The 14,984-nt window shown below is 51.5% G+C and overlaps 6 protein-coding genes across 6 annotated transcripts; 2 read left to right on the top strand and 4 right to left on the bottom strand.

Annotated features, from left to right (window-relative positions):
• Positions 1–70: 70 nt before the first annotated feature.
• Positions 71–867, bottom strand: J4E90_001469 (uncharacterized protein; the record flags this gene model as incomplete). Its single annotated transcript, XM_051431057.1, has 2 exons — positions 71–584; positions 650–867. 2 exons carry the CDS (start codon positions 865–867, stop codon positions 71–73), a joined length of 732 nt encoding a protein of 243 aa, XP_051294191.1.
• A 748-nt stretch (positions 868–1,615) lies between these two features.
• J4E90_001470 (uncharacterized protein) lies at positions 1,616–2,217 on the bottom strand (the record flags this gene model as incomplete). Its single annotated transcript, XM_051431058.1, has 2 exons — positions 1,616–2,154; positions 2,202–2,217. 2 exons carry the CDS (start codon positions 2,215–2,217, stop codon positions 1,616–1,618), a joined length of 555 nt encoding a protein of 184 aa, XP_051294192.1.
• A 928-nt stretch (positions 2,218–3,145) lies between these two features.
• J4E90_001471 (uncharacterized protein) lies at positions 3,146–6,277 on the bottom strand (the record flags this gene model as incomplete). Its single annotated transcript, XM_051431059.1, has 5 exons — positions 3,146–3,648; positions 3,746–4,054; positions 4,104–4,323; positions 4,382–4,800; positions 4,846–6,277. 5 exons carry the CDS (start codon positions 6,275–6,277, stop codon positions 3,146–3,148), a joined length of 2,883 nt encoding a protein of 960 aa, XP_051294193.1.
• Positions 6,278–7,388: 1,111 nt separating this feature from the next.
• On the top strand, positions 7,389–8,298 carry J4E90_001472 (uncharacterized protein; the record flags this gene model as incomplete). The annotated part of the gene is made up of 2 exons (XM_051431060.1): positions 7,389–7,395; positions 7,448–8,298. 2 exons carry the CDS (start codon positions 7,389–7,391, stop codon positions 8,296–8,298), a joined length of 858 nt encoding a protein of 285 aa, XP_051294194.1.
• A 291-nt stretch (positions 8,299–8,589) lies between these two features.
• J4E90_001473 (uncharacterized protein) lies at positions 8,590–10,439 on the bottom strand (the record flags this gene model as incomplete). The annotated part of the gene is made up of 3 exons (XM_051431061.1): positions 8,590–9,141; positions 9,190–10,329; positions 10,380–10,439. 3 exons carry the CDS (start codon positions 10,437–10,439, stop codon positions 8,590–8,592), a joined length of 1,752 nt encoding a protein of 583 aa, XP_051294195.1.
• Positions 10,440–12,838: 2,399 nt separating this feature from the next.
• On the top strand, positions 12,839–14,657 carry J4E90_001474 (uncharacterized protein; the record flags this gene model as incomplete). Its single annotated transcript, XM_051431062.1, has 4 exons — positions 12,839–13,027; positions 13,081–13,606; positions 13,652–14,099; positions 14,222–14,657. 4 exons carry the CDS (start codon positions 12,839–12,841, stop codon positions 14,655–14,657), a joined length of 1,599 nt encoding a protein of 532 aa, XP_051294196.1.
• Between the last annotated feature and the right edge of the window lie 327 nt (positions 14,658–14,984).

Raw genomic sequence — 14,984 nt, forward strand, 5'->3', positions numbered from 1 at the left:
AAAACCAGAGTGGAGGTATCATTTCATTCAAATTCGTTCAAGAGGTCGTATGGCTACTGTAGCATCTTCCCTAGTGCAGGAACTCGTTGAAGAAGTTCACAGCACTCCTCTTCGCCCTCTCCAGACCATCCTTCTGCTTCTGGTCGTTAGGGTTACCACGCGCAGCAAAGCCGTGGTTCAGACCAGGGAAGTAAATGTACTCCCACTGGACACCAATCTTCGGCAGCGTCTCCAACGTAGCCTTCTTCAGCTCCTCAGTGTACATTTGGTCGTTCTCGGGGGAAAGGACCTGGACGGGGACCTTGACGTTCTCGATCTCCGACTTCTCGAGCATGGAGGGGTGGGCGGTCGAGATGGCGTCGACGAGCGAGGGGTCGGCGCCGAGCTTGAAGCAGGCCCATCCGCCGTAGCAGAAGCCGATGGCGGCAACCTTCTTGTATTGCGACTTGAGGGTCTGGGCGTGCTGCTTGATCTCGGGGTAGCGGATCTCCTTGTTGTTGCGGCCGATGAAGGCCATGACGTCGAACTTCTTTGCCTTCTCCGGGTCGGACATCGCGTCGGGGTCTACGACTTCGCCGCCGAATCTGTATGGTGGCTGTTAGTCCAAAGGTTGCGCTAAATGTATGCGTCGCGTCGCGTAGCTGCTTACACATCGGGAACGTAGACGGTCGCATTGGCTTCCTTTGCGTAGTGGTCTGCCAGAATGCGGATGTTGGGAAGAGTCCAGCCGAAGACATCGGTGATGATAAGGATAGCGGCATCCTTGTTGTCGCCGGTAACATAGCAGTCGATGTTGTCAAGCTTGTCTTCCTTGCCGACGGACTCGGCGCCCCACTTGAAGCCGGTCTTGCAGTTGTCGCAGGCCATATTGGAGGTTTGTAAGAGGAATTGATGGATGTAGAGGGGGTTTGGAGTGACGTTTGATGCCGTTTGCGAAATTTGGCGGGGTGGAAGGGCCTTAAGTCGTTCAAGCTCCAGGTGGGGTCGGCTCCATCATCTCAGCCGTTTCCGTGCATGAAGACAAAGAAGATAGCCCGGCATTCTAGCCGGTTCTGTCGAGAGAGCCAATCATGACGCCAGGGCGTTACACTGCATTGGCTTGATCCCCGGTGTTGTCGTGATGAGAACGATGACGACGATAGCCGGCGCCGGAATTTGTATTCGCGCATTGCTAAATCCGGGCTTCGCTCGCCGATGTCCGCCGCGACGCTGACGAAGACGGAACACTTTTCTACATCACGGCTCTCGTCAGGCATTCTATCATCCGGTCTCCGACATTTCTTCAACAAATCTATCAAGTTTATATGTTGGAGTAAGCACTAAGACTCTTTGCTCAAAGCGTGGACATAGGAAGGGTCGTTCCGGCGTGACCTCCGCAAGGATCCTGGACGAAGAAGCCCTATGTGAACTTCAGGCTTCCCATGAGCAATCACAAAGATGGCTAAGCACATTCAGCTCGGACTCAACATGGAATTCCGGATGTCTCGTTGGAGCGCCTGATGAGTCACCACAGTTTCGTGCCAACAAGTTAATAACAAGTCAATAACTATCCATATATTTAGTGAACGCTACAGCTGCATTGCAACCCGCCTTGACTTCACACCCGCATCTCAGCCTACTTCTGGACGGATTTGCGACGCTCCTCGAGTATCATGGCGTCTACACGATTGTCTGGGTAAAGAGGTCGATGAACCTGCACTCCGTACGGATTTCTCTCGTAGATGATCATGAAAGCTTGGCCGAGAGCAGGAGGTTCAAACCTGTTTGCTTGCACCCATCGCGCCTTAAGCGTTTCCCAGACATCTTGCTGGAACCAAGAGATTACCCAGTGCATGGGAACGTCGTGAAAGGAGGCGATGAAGTATTGCGCGTCGCTGCTCAGTGTCCATTTCGCACCACGAAACTGTCCGCCGTTTACAACAGGCCATTTGCGATGGTGTCCGGAAGCATCTCGTGTCGTGAACTCTGCACGTGAGTTGCCCTTGAGATAGAGGAGAACCTTGAGACGCTCATCAGCGCTTGATGGAACTTCCAGCATACGGATCGCGTGTAGTTCGTGAAATTGGCCGTCTAACCCAATCTTACCGGTAGGCATCGGTACATGACCAACCACGTTCAGTTCCCACGAGAAGCCTAGTTCTGGAATCTTCCCATCTGCAGCTCACAGTGGCTCAGGACTGCTATGATGGAACATGTGGTACCCATGCGCAACTTCATGGCACAGAACAGTTGCGAGCATGAAAAGGGTTCTGTATCGTTCGTTTTCACTTACACTAGTCGACTGAAGGGCTTTGACGAAGCCCGTTGTAAGGGCGATGCAAGGCTTTCGAACACCCTTACTAGAGAGAACAAGTGGAAAGTCAGCGGACTTGAACTCATTAAAGTAAGGCAACGATTCTTTCTGACTATATGTACAGCCGTAATAGTTGTTTCTCACACCAGGATGGTAAAACAAGAAAAAGTTCGTTTTTCCAAATTCCACTAGGTTCGCCTTGACAGTAGCAAGGGCTGCTGGGGTCTTATAATGAGGATTTCTCTCCAGGTACACTTGACCGGCCGGATTATGGCGACGATGTCCAAAGGTCAAGTGACTGAACCAAAGCAGGGGCATGTCTTCGGTGAGCCATAGTGACGCAAGTTGTAAGGCAGGTCGCATGCTGCGGTAGAGTTCTGGGGTGTCTTGCCCTGGACCAGTGGCCCAGCGATCCAAAGCAAACATTGGGTGAATAGGATTCGTAAGAGATGGCGCACGATATATCTCCAATCCTCTGTGTTGTCGCATATGCCAGTCAAACTCGCGTTTGACAAGATGAAGAAAGTCAAAGGCATCCATCGCTGAAGCTGTCAAAAGCTCGTGCAAATCTTGGTAGTCTTCGGTAAGGATAAAACCTAGTTGTTCAGCGCCACGATAGTTGCAAAGAGATAGAGGGAGTCGCTTGTGTATTAAATAGTTGTTGGTGGAACTACCTGCCCGTGCTGTGAAGAGGGCGTCATGAAAGTCGCATTGCCTACGCATGCGCTTCGTTGGAAGAATGTGACGAAGACCACCCTCTGTCACTACCGGCGTACGACCCCCGCAACACACAAGAGATACACGGTGACTGAATCCGTCCACTAAATAATGGAAGGGATGAGAAAGAGGTCACTACCGGCGTCCATGAAGCCGAGCGATCTGCTCATCCGAGAAATTCTCCTTCGTCTCTTTGACATACGTTTCAAACTGACCGGCTACCTCAACAACATGCTTCAGATGCGCATACGACAACTCCTTCTTTTGAAACTTTGCGAGCTGCCTTCCGATCGTAATCGCGTTGCGAATCTGTCGACCATTGAGCTCCTCGTCCGCCAATTCCAATACATTGCACTCGATGTCATCAAAGTCGATACCCGGCTCTTTCAGCGCTTTGAGGCGGTTCAGGAAGTTCTTCCAGATACGGCATCGTTGCGACTTGCCCAAGTTGGGGTAATGCAGGGCAAGTGAGATCCTGGATTTGAAGGCTTCGTCAAATGTGCCGACGCGATTGGATGTGAGGATAAGAATGCCGTCGTAGTACTCCAGCACACGGAGGAAGACGGAAACTAGGGCATTGCGTGCTAGATCAGCTATCCCTCGCTCCTCAAGGAACACGTCAGCTTCATCGAGGAGCACTACACAATCCCAGAGGCTACCTAGGTATAACACTGCAGTGGTGGACGTGCAAAGTCAGAATTTGGCTCATGTGCATTTCGTGCAACTGGAACTTACCCGATTCGAGGTATTCCTCGACTTGTTCTGGCTCGGTACCAATGTCACCACATGTGACAGGATACAACGGTTTCTCAGCCAGCTCGGCGACACTCTCTGCGGTAAAAGTCTTGCCGGTGCCAGGGCCTCCGTGAAGAAGAATGATGAGTCCATTGCCTTTCCCCTGGATGATGTCGGTGTTTCTTTCGCTAGAGATTCGGTCGGCTACTAGAGCGTGGACAAGCTCTTTCGTCTTGTCGTCAGCGACTAGATGGTTGAAGGCCTCTTTGTTCCATGAGATGTCGACTATCTTGTCGACCACCAGATCGACTATGGGTAGTCAGTTTCTTTGCATGATAGATGTTAAGAGAACTCATACTCCACACTTTGCGGCGCAGGGAGAAGCCAGGTATAGTTGGCGGAAACAGATATATGTCGGGCGCTTGAGGAGGATCATCGTCGTCCATTCTTTTCACGAACAATGACGTTCTGTCTTTGCTACCACTCATGAACACGGGGCCTTGGTTTCGTTTCGATTTCTGATCATTGTCGTGGAGCTTCTTGAAGGTTTTGTTGTCAATTACGTATCGCTCGCCGTACTATAGCATGTTTTAGCTTTGGTAAAAGCGAAAATTTGATTGAGCGCTTTGTTCCTACCGTATGCGACGTGTCTTCATCCCCACCCTCATAAGAGATCGGGCGTTTGACACGACATGACCAGAATGTACGGCCTCTCTGCAAGAGTTGGTTCTGTAAATTCTTACTGACGAATGGCAAGGGGATTACGCTCAACTGAGCAATGTCGACTTCTTGATCGTGACTGTCGGCGACCAATTTAAGTGTGAGCTTCTCATTTTGACGATAGAACTGGCCATCGTAAACGATAGTCGAACATGACATCTCCCAAGCCCATGCTTCGTTGGCCTTGTTCCTTTCATCAGCCCTTGATCCTACACGCGACGATTTCTCAAATTGATGCGAATCATGGGTACGTCCGTAGACCCTTTGTAACGTCGGCATGTCTCGCAATCGATAGGCCTGAGTCTTGTTGCCATTTTGGTCAACAACAACATCGCCTGGAAAGAAGAGATATTCAGTGAATGCATGGGATATGCGCCCACGAGATTTCATCTCTTCGAACTGGTCAAACTTGGTGGCGTAATTGCGTTCAATCCAATCGAAAAGTAGCTTCAAATGCGCTTGGTGCTTGGGAAGCTGATTTGACACAGTCTGTCCCTTTGATTTGCCACGGTACCAGAACAGGTAGGGAGCCTGTAAATTATCCAAGACCGAAGGTAGCTGTTCCTCATCAAGCGTGCACGCGGATTTGAGAAATATCTGCAAAGCCACGCGAAGCTCTTCGGACATGATCGTGATGGTCTCATTCGACGGTTGTGGGGCAGGGAGTACGCCTGTTTCAAGTCCCTCGGCCAAATCAATAGCGCTGACTCTAGGTGTTGCGTATGACTTGTACACCAAGAAAGAGATGTCGTCGTTCTTTCGTAGATGGGTTTTCAAGTCAGCTAGTGGCGACTCCGCTCTCAGCTGCAGTCCTCCCCCCTTTCCCAGAGCCCAAGTCGGCTCTTGAAGACAAACGCTGCCATTTACATCATCCAATATATGAAGCACCTGGAAGCGTGGAGGACTGATACCCTGCCCCAGTGGATGTTCCGATCCTTTAATGCTCCTCTCCAAATCATCGATCCGTTTCAACAGCCGGCTGACAAGCTCTGACTCACCGGCATTGGCGTGGATTTGTGTCGATGCTTCCATTGACTGAGCGATGGGTGGGTTTCGGATGGTAAGCAAGGGTGGCTGTTGCATGTCGAGAGGCATGAAGTATGGAGAGCTGGATTCGGGGGCTTTGCCGAGACGGGAGCTTCCAGGAAATGATTGGTTAGGGATGCCAGATGGCGTCTTGTCTTGTTCTTGTTGCGCCATGAGCTGTCGCTTTTTGTTCTGCTGCTCCAAAAGCATAAGCTGCATTTGATAGTCTTGAAGAGCGTGATTGCCTTGAGAGGGAGATGGTGGTGGCAATGATTCGAAGGGTACTTTTTCCGTAAAAATTTCCAGGTTCGCAGCGATCGCCAAAAGTTTCTGTGTCGCGAAGTTGCTAGATTCTGTTTGATCTCGTGATATGGTCAATTTCTTTAGGACATTGAAGAGCTTCTCTTCCGCTTCTGCTTCTGCTTCTAGTTTTTCTTTCTGATCGGATTGCTCGTTGCCCCGAAGATACAAGGGTCGACGAACACCTGAAAATGCAGATTCAGAACCGGGACTAGATGAACCCGGGCTGGACGTTTCGTACTCTGCACTGTCTATCTGGGATGCATCCTCATCAGTGCGAAGTTTTGGACCCTGACCGTCACCCGAGCCCTCAGTCTCGTCCCCGCCAGCCTCGTCCCCGCCAAACTCTTGAACCTCGTGATCAGAGTCTCCAGCCTCGTCGCTGTAGTCTCTCGCTTTTGTTGAGCCTGCAGTAGGTATGGAATGGAAGGGTCGAGCAGGATCTCTTTCGCGACCTCTTTTAGGTTTAAGTGGTTTGGTGAACATCTGCAACAGATAGGCTGGAAAGGATGGTAGCGCATAGATAGCAGGACCCCGCGCGACGGGAGGAGTCTGTAGGTAAGACGACAGGGTCTAACCACAACGAGGTTGGTACAAAAGCCACCTGCTTGGCAGCTGAACGCTGCAGCCTGGAAACTGAGTGAGAAACTGCGTCATTTCTCCAGACCGACGACGAGAACATAGAATGACGACGCAACAGCAGCAACTGAGTGAAGGATGGGTCGGCTGTTCTAGTACAACGTATGCATCCCGCCATGACCCTAGGGCAGTCCCGCGGCGAGGCGCCTCTTTAGGTCGTAGCTGCATTAGCCTTCACGCTAACATTTCGTAGTTCACCAGGAAGCAGTGCAGACAGCTCATACAAGCTCGCATCTCTTCATTTTTCTTCTGAATTGACACAAGATAAGCGCAAGGTCGATTTCGCCAACCAGTCAGCCACTTTGCAAGGCTTGGAAAACGTCGTAAAGATCGCACGCAATAATTACGCATCCTCTCGCAGCAACAAAGCAGGGAAATGGCTAGAACGATTTTCCAGCCGCTTGATACATTATGGAAACATATTCGACATACTGGCGCAGCATCATCCGGAATATGTGGCCCTGGCTTGGGGCGCAATGAAATTTCTCTTCGTAGTGAGTCGACCCGACCATAGCATGAGATCTCGAGATCGATCCAATATTGACAACGCAACAACAAGGCCTTTTTAAACCATGAAGGTGTCATTGCAAGTATAGCAAAAGGTCTCGCTCGTATCGCAGATGCTCTTCCTCGCATTGAACTAGCGACAATTTTGTACCCAACGACGAGAATGACAGATGCTGTAGAAGCATTGTATGCGCAGATCATCCGGTTCTTGATCCGCGCCCATGATTGGTACCGAGAGGGTACTCTGCGTCACATCGTGCATTCTGTTACGCGTCCTGCCGAGTTACGTTACCATGATGTTCTGGAAGATATCGAGGCGGGCTCACGGAATATCGAGCAGCTAGCCATTGCGGGGTCTCATGTGGAGCTGAGACAGATGCACACGATCGTGAAGTTGATGGCTGAGCGAATGGAGAGGTCTGAAAGCACCATCCTTGAGATGAGATGCATGATGATCAGTATGTCAACAGTGTTCATATGACGAGGTCTACGCCTGCTCACTGTACATAGATCACCAAGCCATCAATTCATCCTCACTCGTGGATACAAACGACAAGGTATCGGATTTGCAGTTCTCGGAAATGGTGCGAATCGCAGCGGAGCTATCATCATTTGATCCAATTGAGAGCTACAGCCAGGCCGTCATGGTACGAAATCTTCGCCGACGAACTCAGCAGGTCAACATTCCAAATGCTTTTTGGCAATCCCAGACGTTGAAAAGGTTTGCAGAGTTCTCAGAGCCGTCACTCATGCTGGTCAAAGGTACTTTCCAAGAACGAGGGGCGTTGCGCGACGCGGCCGTTAGAGTAACTGAAGAGTTGAAAAGCAAGAACATCACAACACTCTGGGCCGTAAACGCACAACTGTCTGATCGAGCCACCAGAACCCCGAACGCGCTGGACATTCTCAAGTCACTCGCCGCTCAAGCGCTTACATTGGGCGACTCAGCGCACTCTCAGAAATCGACGGCGCTAAGCTGCACGCAGCTTCGCAACGCTACCACGGCGAAGGAGTGGCTTGAGATCCTTGGGGCTACCCTCGAAAACGTATGTCGGGAAGTATACATCGTTGTCGAGTTAGATATTCTGATTTCTTCTGTCCCCGCAACATCGTCAACCGATGAGGTCATTGCGCTTTTCTGCAATCTGCTGAAAGAATTGACGGGCCGCGCAAAGAGGTCTATTGCCAAAGTATTGATTGTGACGAGCAGACCATGGACACCTTTATCGAAGACAACGAACGTCTTCGTGGAGACTATGCTATCAGGCGCCCCTCCACGCGCGAAGCCGCAGGCAAACCTTCGAAGGAAGCAAGGAGGTACCTCGACGTACAAAGCGGCACTACGAACACTAAGAAGATAAGTGCGCTAAGACACTGAGCACGAGGAAGCTCTTTTGCAATTGTGTAATGTTATTTTACTTGCTACTTTACTTGAACACGTTCTGCAGCCCCTGCGCCATTGCCAATGATCTTTGTCCCGTCATGACAACCAAAGGGCCCACTATCATTGCAATGGAATGGTACAGTTACTTTTCGTTCATGCGACGATGAACCGCAAACAATCAGATATGCGCGATGGCGACCATCCGTTGATCATTCATCTCGATCGAAATGACGCGCAGAATAATGTTCGGTACGATAAGCCCGAAAGATCAAAGCTTCGCCAAGGTCTTCGGAGATCGCGCGTCCCATTCCTGTACTTCTGGACGCCGATGATAATCTGCAGGGAAGAAGCGAGGCCCAAGAACTTTTTTTTGCACTTTGCCTGTAACTGTCTTTGGAAATTCCCCATCTGCAATTCTCAGGAGCGTGGGTAGCTTATACCCAGCTAGCCTTTCCCGTAGATCTCGTCGCAAGTCTTTGATCGTCAAGACATGTTGAGAACCATCGCTGGAAGCCGAGAAAGGAGCAGACATTTCCTCATTCTGCAGCGAGACCAGTGCGGCGACCCGTTGCCCGTACTCCTCGTCGGGTACACCAACCACCATGGCTTCGGCTACATATGGCAGACTCAGCAGCTCGCGCTCGACATCCAGAGCCGAGATCTTGTATCCGCCCGACTTGATGATGTCGAGAGACACCCGACCGATGATGAAGTAATATTTGCCCTCACGTCGCGCAATGTCGCCGCTTCGGAAGTAGCCATCCTGATCATGAGCTTTTGCGGTTCCTTCAGGATCACGCAGGTACTTTGAGAACATATGCTAAAGTTGGTTAGCACAACCTATCAACCCGACTCATATAAGACTTACTGGGCTTTTCACGAGCACCTCTCCCTCGTCTCCTTCGGATAGCTTGACATCAACGCCGCTGGCGAGTTCACCAACTGAACCTCCTGGGACACTCTCGTCGCCGAGGCGCATCTTGAAGATAGCCCCAAACTCGGTAGCTCCGTATCGTTGCAGGATCGGCTTTTTCATCAGATGCTTCCAAAAGTCATCGAGCGGCCGCGGCAGTGCTGATGTTCCGCATAAGCAGGCTCGAAACTGTCTTGCGCCCGCGACGTACTTCGCTATCTCATCTGTGGGTAGCTTGCTTATTCGTTGTTGATAGTACCGTCTCATCCGCATGTATATAGTAGGTACACCAGAGAAGACGGTCAGTTGTCGTTCGGTATCGGAAGCGCCCTGTTTCCATCGCTCCCACATCTGCTCTTCGTCAAAGCCTCCGCTGCGAAACTCGATAAGGCTGCCAGCCACGAGAGATGGAAAGAAGTTGATGCCAGCACCGGTTGCATGATGCACCGGAAGAACGTGGAGAGCGACATCATCTTCCGTCAGCTGGTAATGATCCGCCACTTCGAGGGCACAATCAAAGATGAAAGATCTTCGCATAACTGCACCCTTAGGTGGCCCAGTAGTCCCGCTGGTGAAGATGACCACAGCGGGCGCATTCTCCTCCAAAGTACGGTCGGAAGAGATGATGATGTCTCCAGCATGGAGGGTAGGACAGAAATTCCTTGGCTGAATGCTTACGGCTTGGAAGCTCTTGTTACTCACCGATGCAACCCGGGTTTCCAGGTCGCGACATTTCCTCATATTCGATGAGCTGGCAAGAACCAGCACTGATCTTGACTTGTCGATGAAGTAGACTGCCTCTTCTACAGGTAGGGCTGGGGTCAGTGGCACTACAGCAGCTCCAAGAGCAAGTATCGCCAACACCGCTACTGCGTATTCATAGCCTCCAGGTGCTATTACGGCGATGTATACCTCTTCCCGTCTTTCTAGTGCCTTACGAGTCGCACTCGTCAATATGCCGAGAAGCCTTTCCCTCAGGGCGAGCACATCCGAGAGTAATTCTAGATGTGTCTTCTGCAAATTCAACCGAACATCGTCAATAGCTATACGCTCAGGTCTCCGGTTGGCAAATCGGAGAAGCCGACTGAAGAGAGGCTAGGATATGTTCAGCACAACGTCACAAGCATATCTGCACATACGCTTACACTATTCGGCAGCACGTTACGCCCAGAGTGCTTCGGTACCATACAACATCGGTCCTCCATCATCGTATTGCTCGGTACCCGCCCAAGCATCTGGGATCTGACCGCCAATGCTCCGTATTTACTCTTCGTACCTGGGTATCAAGGTGTTGTACTACATGATGAGCCGGCTACAAACACTCGGATATAACGACTCGCATGCGGGGTTTCATCAAGATTATGATTCCTTAGCCGATCGTATCACAAGATTCGCGGGGAAGTATTCCGCGAAACCCCGCAACGCTTTCACTCCCGGCGCTAATGGCTGTGCAAGGCCCCGCCGCACGCTCGTAGCCGTAATGATGGCCCAAGGTCACCGGCAATCTCGATAAGAAGGCGATGCAGATTCGCATAACTGTTGGCATCAATTAGTTGCATGCGGCACAGCTTCAACACACCGTTCGGCAATTCCGCCCGCGTTCGATGCATGAAAGGAGGACTGTCACGCGAGTCGTTGTGCCGATGGCCATTGCTCCTTCACCGTTCATGGACTAGCGGAGAGGTTTGCGACCGGTCGGCACGGCTTCTTGGACAGAACCACTCAACGTGCAATTCTCAAATGCCATCACATCAGACCTCCGGGGTCTCCGTTACGCGCCGGCCCTGAGCGTGTCACTGCACGCGTATCACAATCTCATCATTTTGCACGAAGGATGCGATCAATTCCCTATGTCGCATGGTTGTCGCGGCTGCATGATATCGAGCTCAACTCGATCCACATTCCTAGTTTCTACTCTTTCAGGCGCCTATGCCCCCGTACGTTCAATCACGAATTTGTTGTTCTCTCCCGTCCAACGCTGTTCCGGGTCGTCTACCCGGTCTTGCATACCGCCGTTCGCTGTGCGACGGCCTACAAACCTTAATCCTACGGTGTCGCCTAGATAGTCCCTCAATGCAAGAGGCTACAAGGCGCATGGAAGCCTTCGATAGCTCTCAAATATTTCCGCAATGCAGCTGCCTGGAACGAGCCCGATTGATCAGAAGAGCATGCTATTTCCTTTTCGAAAGGCGCTGCATGCATGGCGCTTGTCGCTTATTGGGCAGTGCTGTCGCACATAACGTGGGGCTTATTGCATCAGTCAGCCACAATGGCTGCAGCCGCATCGACATCTATCTTCGTCATCTTACTGCCGACAAGGGTTCTGTTTGATTGTTTCTTAGCGATGCTGATGGTATTTGCTGGCATTTCGCGCTGGTAACGACCCACTAACCGAAGGACCGCCGGCGACGTGTCTCCTCAAAGGCTTTACCGATCATATGACGCATCATTGTTTACACTCACAGCCTGCTCAGAGGCGCTGCATCACACCGCTACCTGTCAGATGCTATTTGGAGTATCACCATGGTAGCTAGCTTCGGTGAGCTCTCAATACTGCGGCGAGACTGGTTTGTCGAAGGCAGTCATGAAAAACGTGTTCACATTGACTGGGACGTTGAAAGCAACTATGTGCTAGCGCTGGCTCCTTGGTCTCGCGGATCCCTCCAGGCTGCCGTGACACGCTCAGCGCTGCTAAACGCGGATGCATTTCTGTCGCAAAAGTGGTTCGGGCACACAAGCATCCAAGCGCCTGGTCATAGGGCTGCAATTTGACCTTGCTTGAGGCGCACACCGACTAAAGAAAGGCAACACTTCCGGTGTATTGATTTGCCTGCAGTTAGTTTGGTATCGATGATCAAACAATGCCTCGTGGCATCCTGGTCACATGGGCCATTCAGGTTGAAGAGCAGCCAAACCCGCAATTTCAGATACGATCGGAATGTCACGCTGTGCCGCGACAAGTCCCGCAGCGACAGCACGATCGAAGGACGTGGATGACAGCCTGATTTTGACAGTCGACAAACAAGGACAACTCCTATGCGCCCCACCCTTGTCGCCAGGGGCATAGACGTCACAGAATAGCAAATTGATGTTTTTCGAGCTGCAAATTGTCGCTAACCTCAGCCTCGAAAGGCGAGGATTGGCGAGATGGAAAAGCAACGCATACGAACGGTCCTAGTCGTGCCCATCTCGTTTGTCGGCGGGAACCCTCTCTGAACGTTGCCGCATCGGCTGCACCTCATCCGTTACGCGAGGTTTGGTAACTCAGGCACGGTCGAGCAAAGCGGACGGGGAAGACGGCACGAGACACGTTTGGCGCACGTCAAGGGTTGAGTGTGAATCACGAATAAGCAGACAGGCGGGGAAGGCGGGAATGAGCGTGGCTTATGCGCACAGATGTTTCCGCATGCGGTCATAGTCCTTCTCGGCCCGTAGTGGGCCAATGCCTCCCGTCACACCAGGCGCAGCTCAATGGGGCCTTTTGCGGTGAAGGGGGTAAAATCATCTCGTGCTTCACATGCCTGGGTGTTTGCTCACCCAATTCGTCGTATGTGTGACTCTTCATCGCTCCGGTATATATAACGACTACGCAAAAGCCACGACCATGTCCCTTGAATTACCCCTAGTATCGCGCAACGGCCGGCTTTTTGATCCCATCACTAGCACCATTCCCCGCTTCCTCGAGATGCTGGCCAAACCACACGTTCCGCCCATACCGATGAAGTCGTTTCATCTCTCATGTCTAGACCAAAATGTAGTGCGCGTTTACATACAGACTCTGTGCATCTTTCCTGTATGTTCTCCCGAATCGTCTGTTGTGTTGACAGGAATTGACGTTATCCGCAGTTTCCCGATCAGAATCTCGCCGAGGATGCCATCCAGTCTCTGAGTGCTGGGCTCCGCCTCACACTCAACAAATTTCCCTTTCTCGCTGGTACTCTCACACTTGCCGACCGAGAAGCGGGTAAGCTTGCTCTCCACTATCCAGCGGAGATCACAAGCAAGCATCTGAGTCGTGTCTTTCGATCGAAGCAAATCCCGTATCATGAGAAGAAGTTTCCACACACCTACGAGCAACTCAAAAGAGATGGTATGCCACCTAGTGCTTTCGAGTCGTCGATGTTTGTGCCGGAAGATCTCGCAGAGTATCCTGGTATTCCAAGAGACGGCGAGGGCAAGGTAGACTTCAACAAGAGCGATGCACCGGCAATGAGAACCCAGGCTTTCTTCATACCTGGCGGTCTTGTGCTGTCGATGTATATGCACCACAGTGTCTTTGACTTCTCCGGTGTCACCCTTTTCTGGCAAACATTTGCCGAGAACGTCTCCAGCCTTTCGAAGCAGCAACTCTTCGAAGAACACAAAATCATGCGTAAGACTCCTCACTGCATTCTCAAGCTATGACTGACCAAAACAGACATGGAAAGCGTCGCCGACAAGCAGTCCCAGATGCGGAAAGCTGTTGACGAGCAGATCAAGCCACCCCAAGGCAGCGCCAGCGCAGACTGCTACTGTGATGGTCCACCCCGGTATCTTCAAACCTTACCTAAAGAGACGAAATGTACCCAGAGGCTCTTCGTCATTCCAGCATCACGAGTACGCGAGTACAGGGAAACCTTACGCACCCAGTTTCCCGAGAACACCCCTCCGACAATGTGCAACGTCCTTGCAGCCCTGGTCTGGACGCATGTTACCCGCGCTAGAGCAAGTCGCTTGACCAAGTGCGGGTTGACAGAGACTAGCATCGGGATCGCGACGGACTTGCGAAGACGGCAACGACCTCCGGTATCCACAGACTACACAGGAAACATGGCGCTGTTCTCGCGAGGCACAATGAACGTCTCAGACCTCTCAAAAGAGGACCGGTGAGTCTAGCCCCTACTACCGTATGATCGCATGTCACACTGTGTGGCGCCCTGAACCTTGCACTCCCAAATCTTGAGCAACGCGATTAAGTTTGAGAACCCCAGCTGACAAATAACGGCAGTGTAACCAAGTCGACAATCATCAACGTCATAAACACCATCAAGAGCACGATCCTCGACGTCGACGACGAATGGGTGAACCGCCACCTAACCTTCTTCAAGTCAATCGAGCAGATTACCGACACCGAAGTCGCACTGGCCTTGAAGTTCGGCTCAGACATATACATCTCGTCGTGGCTCAACTTCGGCGCTGATATCAGCTGGGGCATACCTGGTACGGATCTAGGCAAGGACTCCCTGGCCGGTCGACCCGAGTTCATCAGACGATCTTACGGTCCGGGTGATGGCGGCATGATCTTCCTTCCCCGACGGAGACAAACTGCGAACCAAGAGGAGGCGCCGTTTGAGATCCTCGTGCGACTTGCTGAAGAGGACATGACGCGCGTGCTGGAAGAGGAGGGCGGATTGAGCTCTTGGGCCGACGCGGTGATTGAATGAACGGTGAATCCCATCGTTTGTTCATTGGTATGTTGTGGTTGCCTTCTTCTGGGCAATGCGAGTTTGGTGCACCGCTACACCAATCTGTTGATGACGCTTACGGTCTTTCGTTTCGAAACGATGGTTTAGGGTATGATTATCTGGTGTTGTATTTCGGTTAACGACTTGGGTCGGGCATTTGATATCCTGTACAATTAGCTTGCATTGGGTGGTATCTCAAAATCGGGGGGCGTTTTTCTTTAGTTGGAATGGATTTCGTTAATGGTTGCTCTTCTGGTGTTTGGGTTTGGGTTTGATGGCGTATGGTAGCATGATCACGCTGGCCAT

This window comes from Alternaria incomplexa (assembly GCF_024043165.1).
Source record: "Alternaria incomplexa strain BMP 0042 chromosome Unknown scaffold_2, whole genome shotgun sequence".
Classification (NCBI taxonomy): Eukaryota; Fungi; Ascomycota; class Dothideomycetes; order Pleosporales; family Pleosporaceae; genus Alternaria; species Alternaria incomplexa.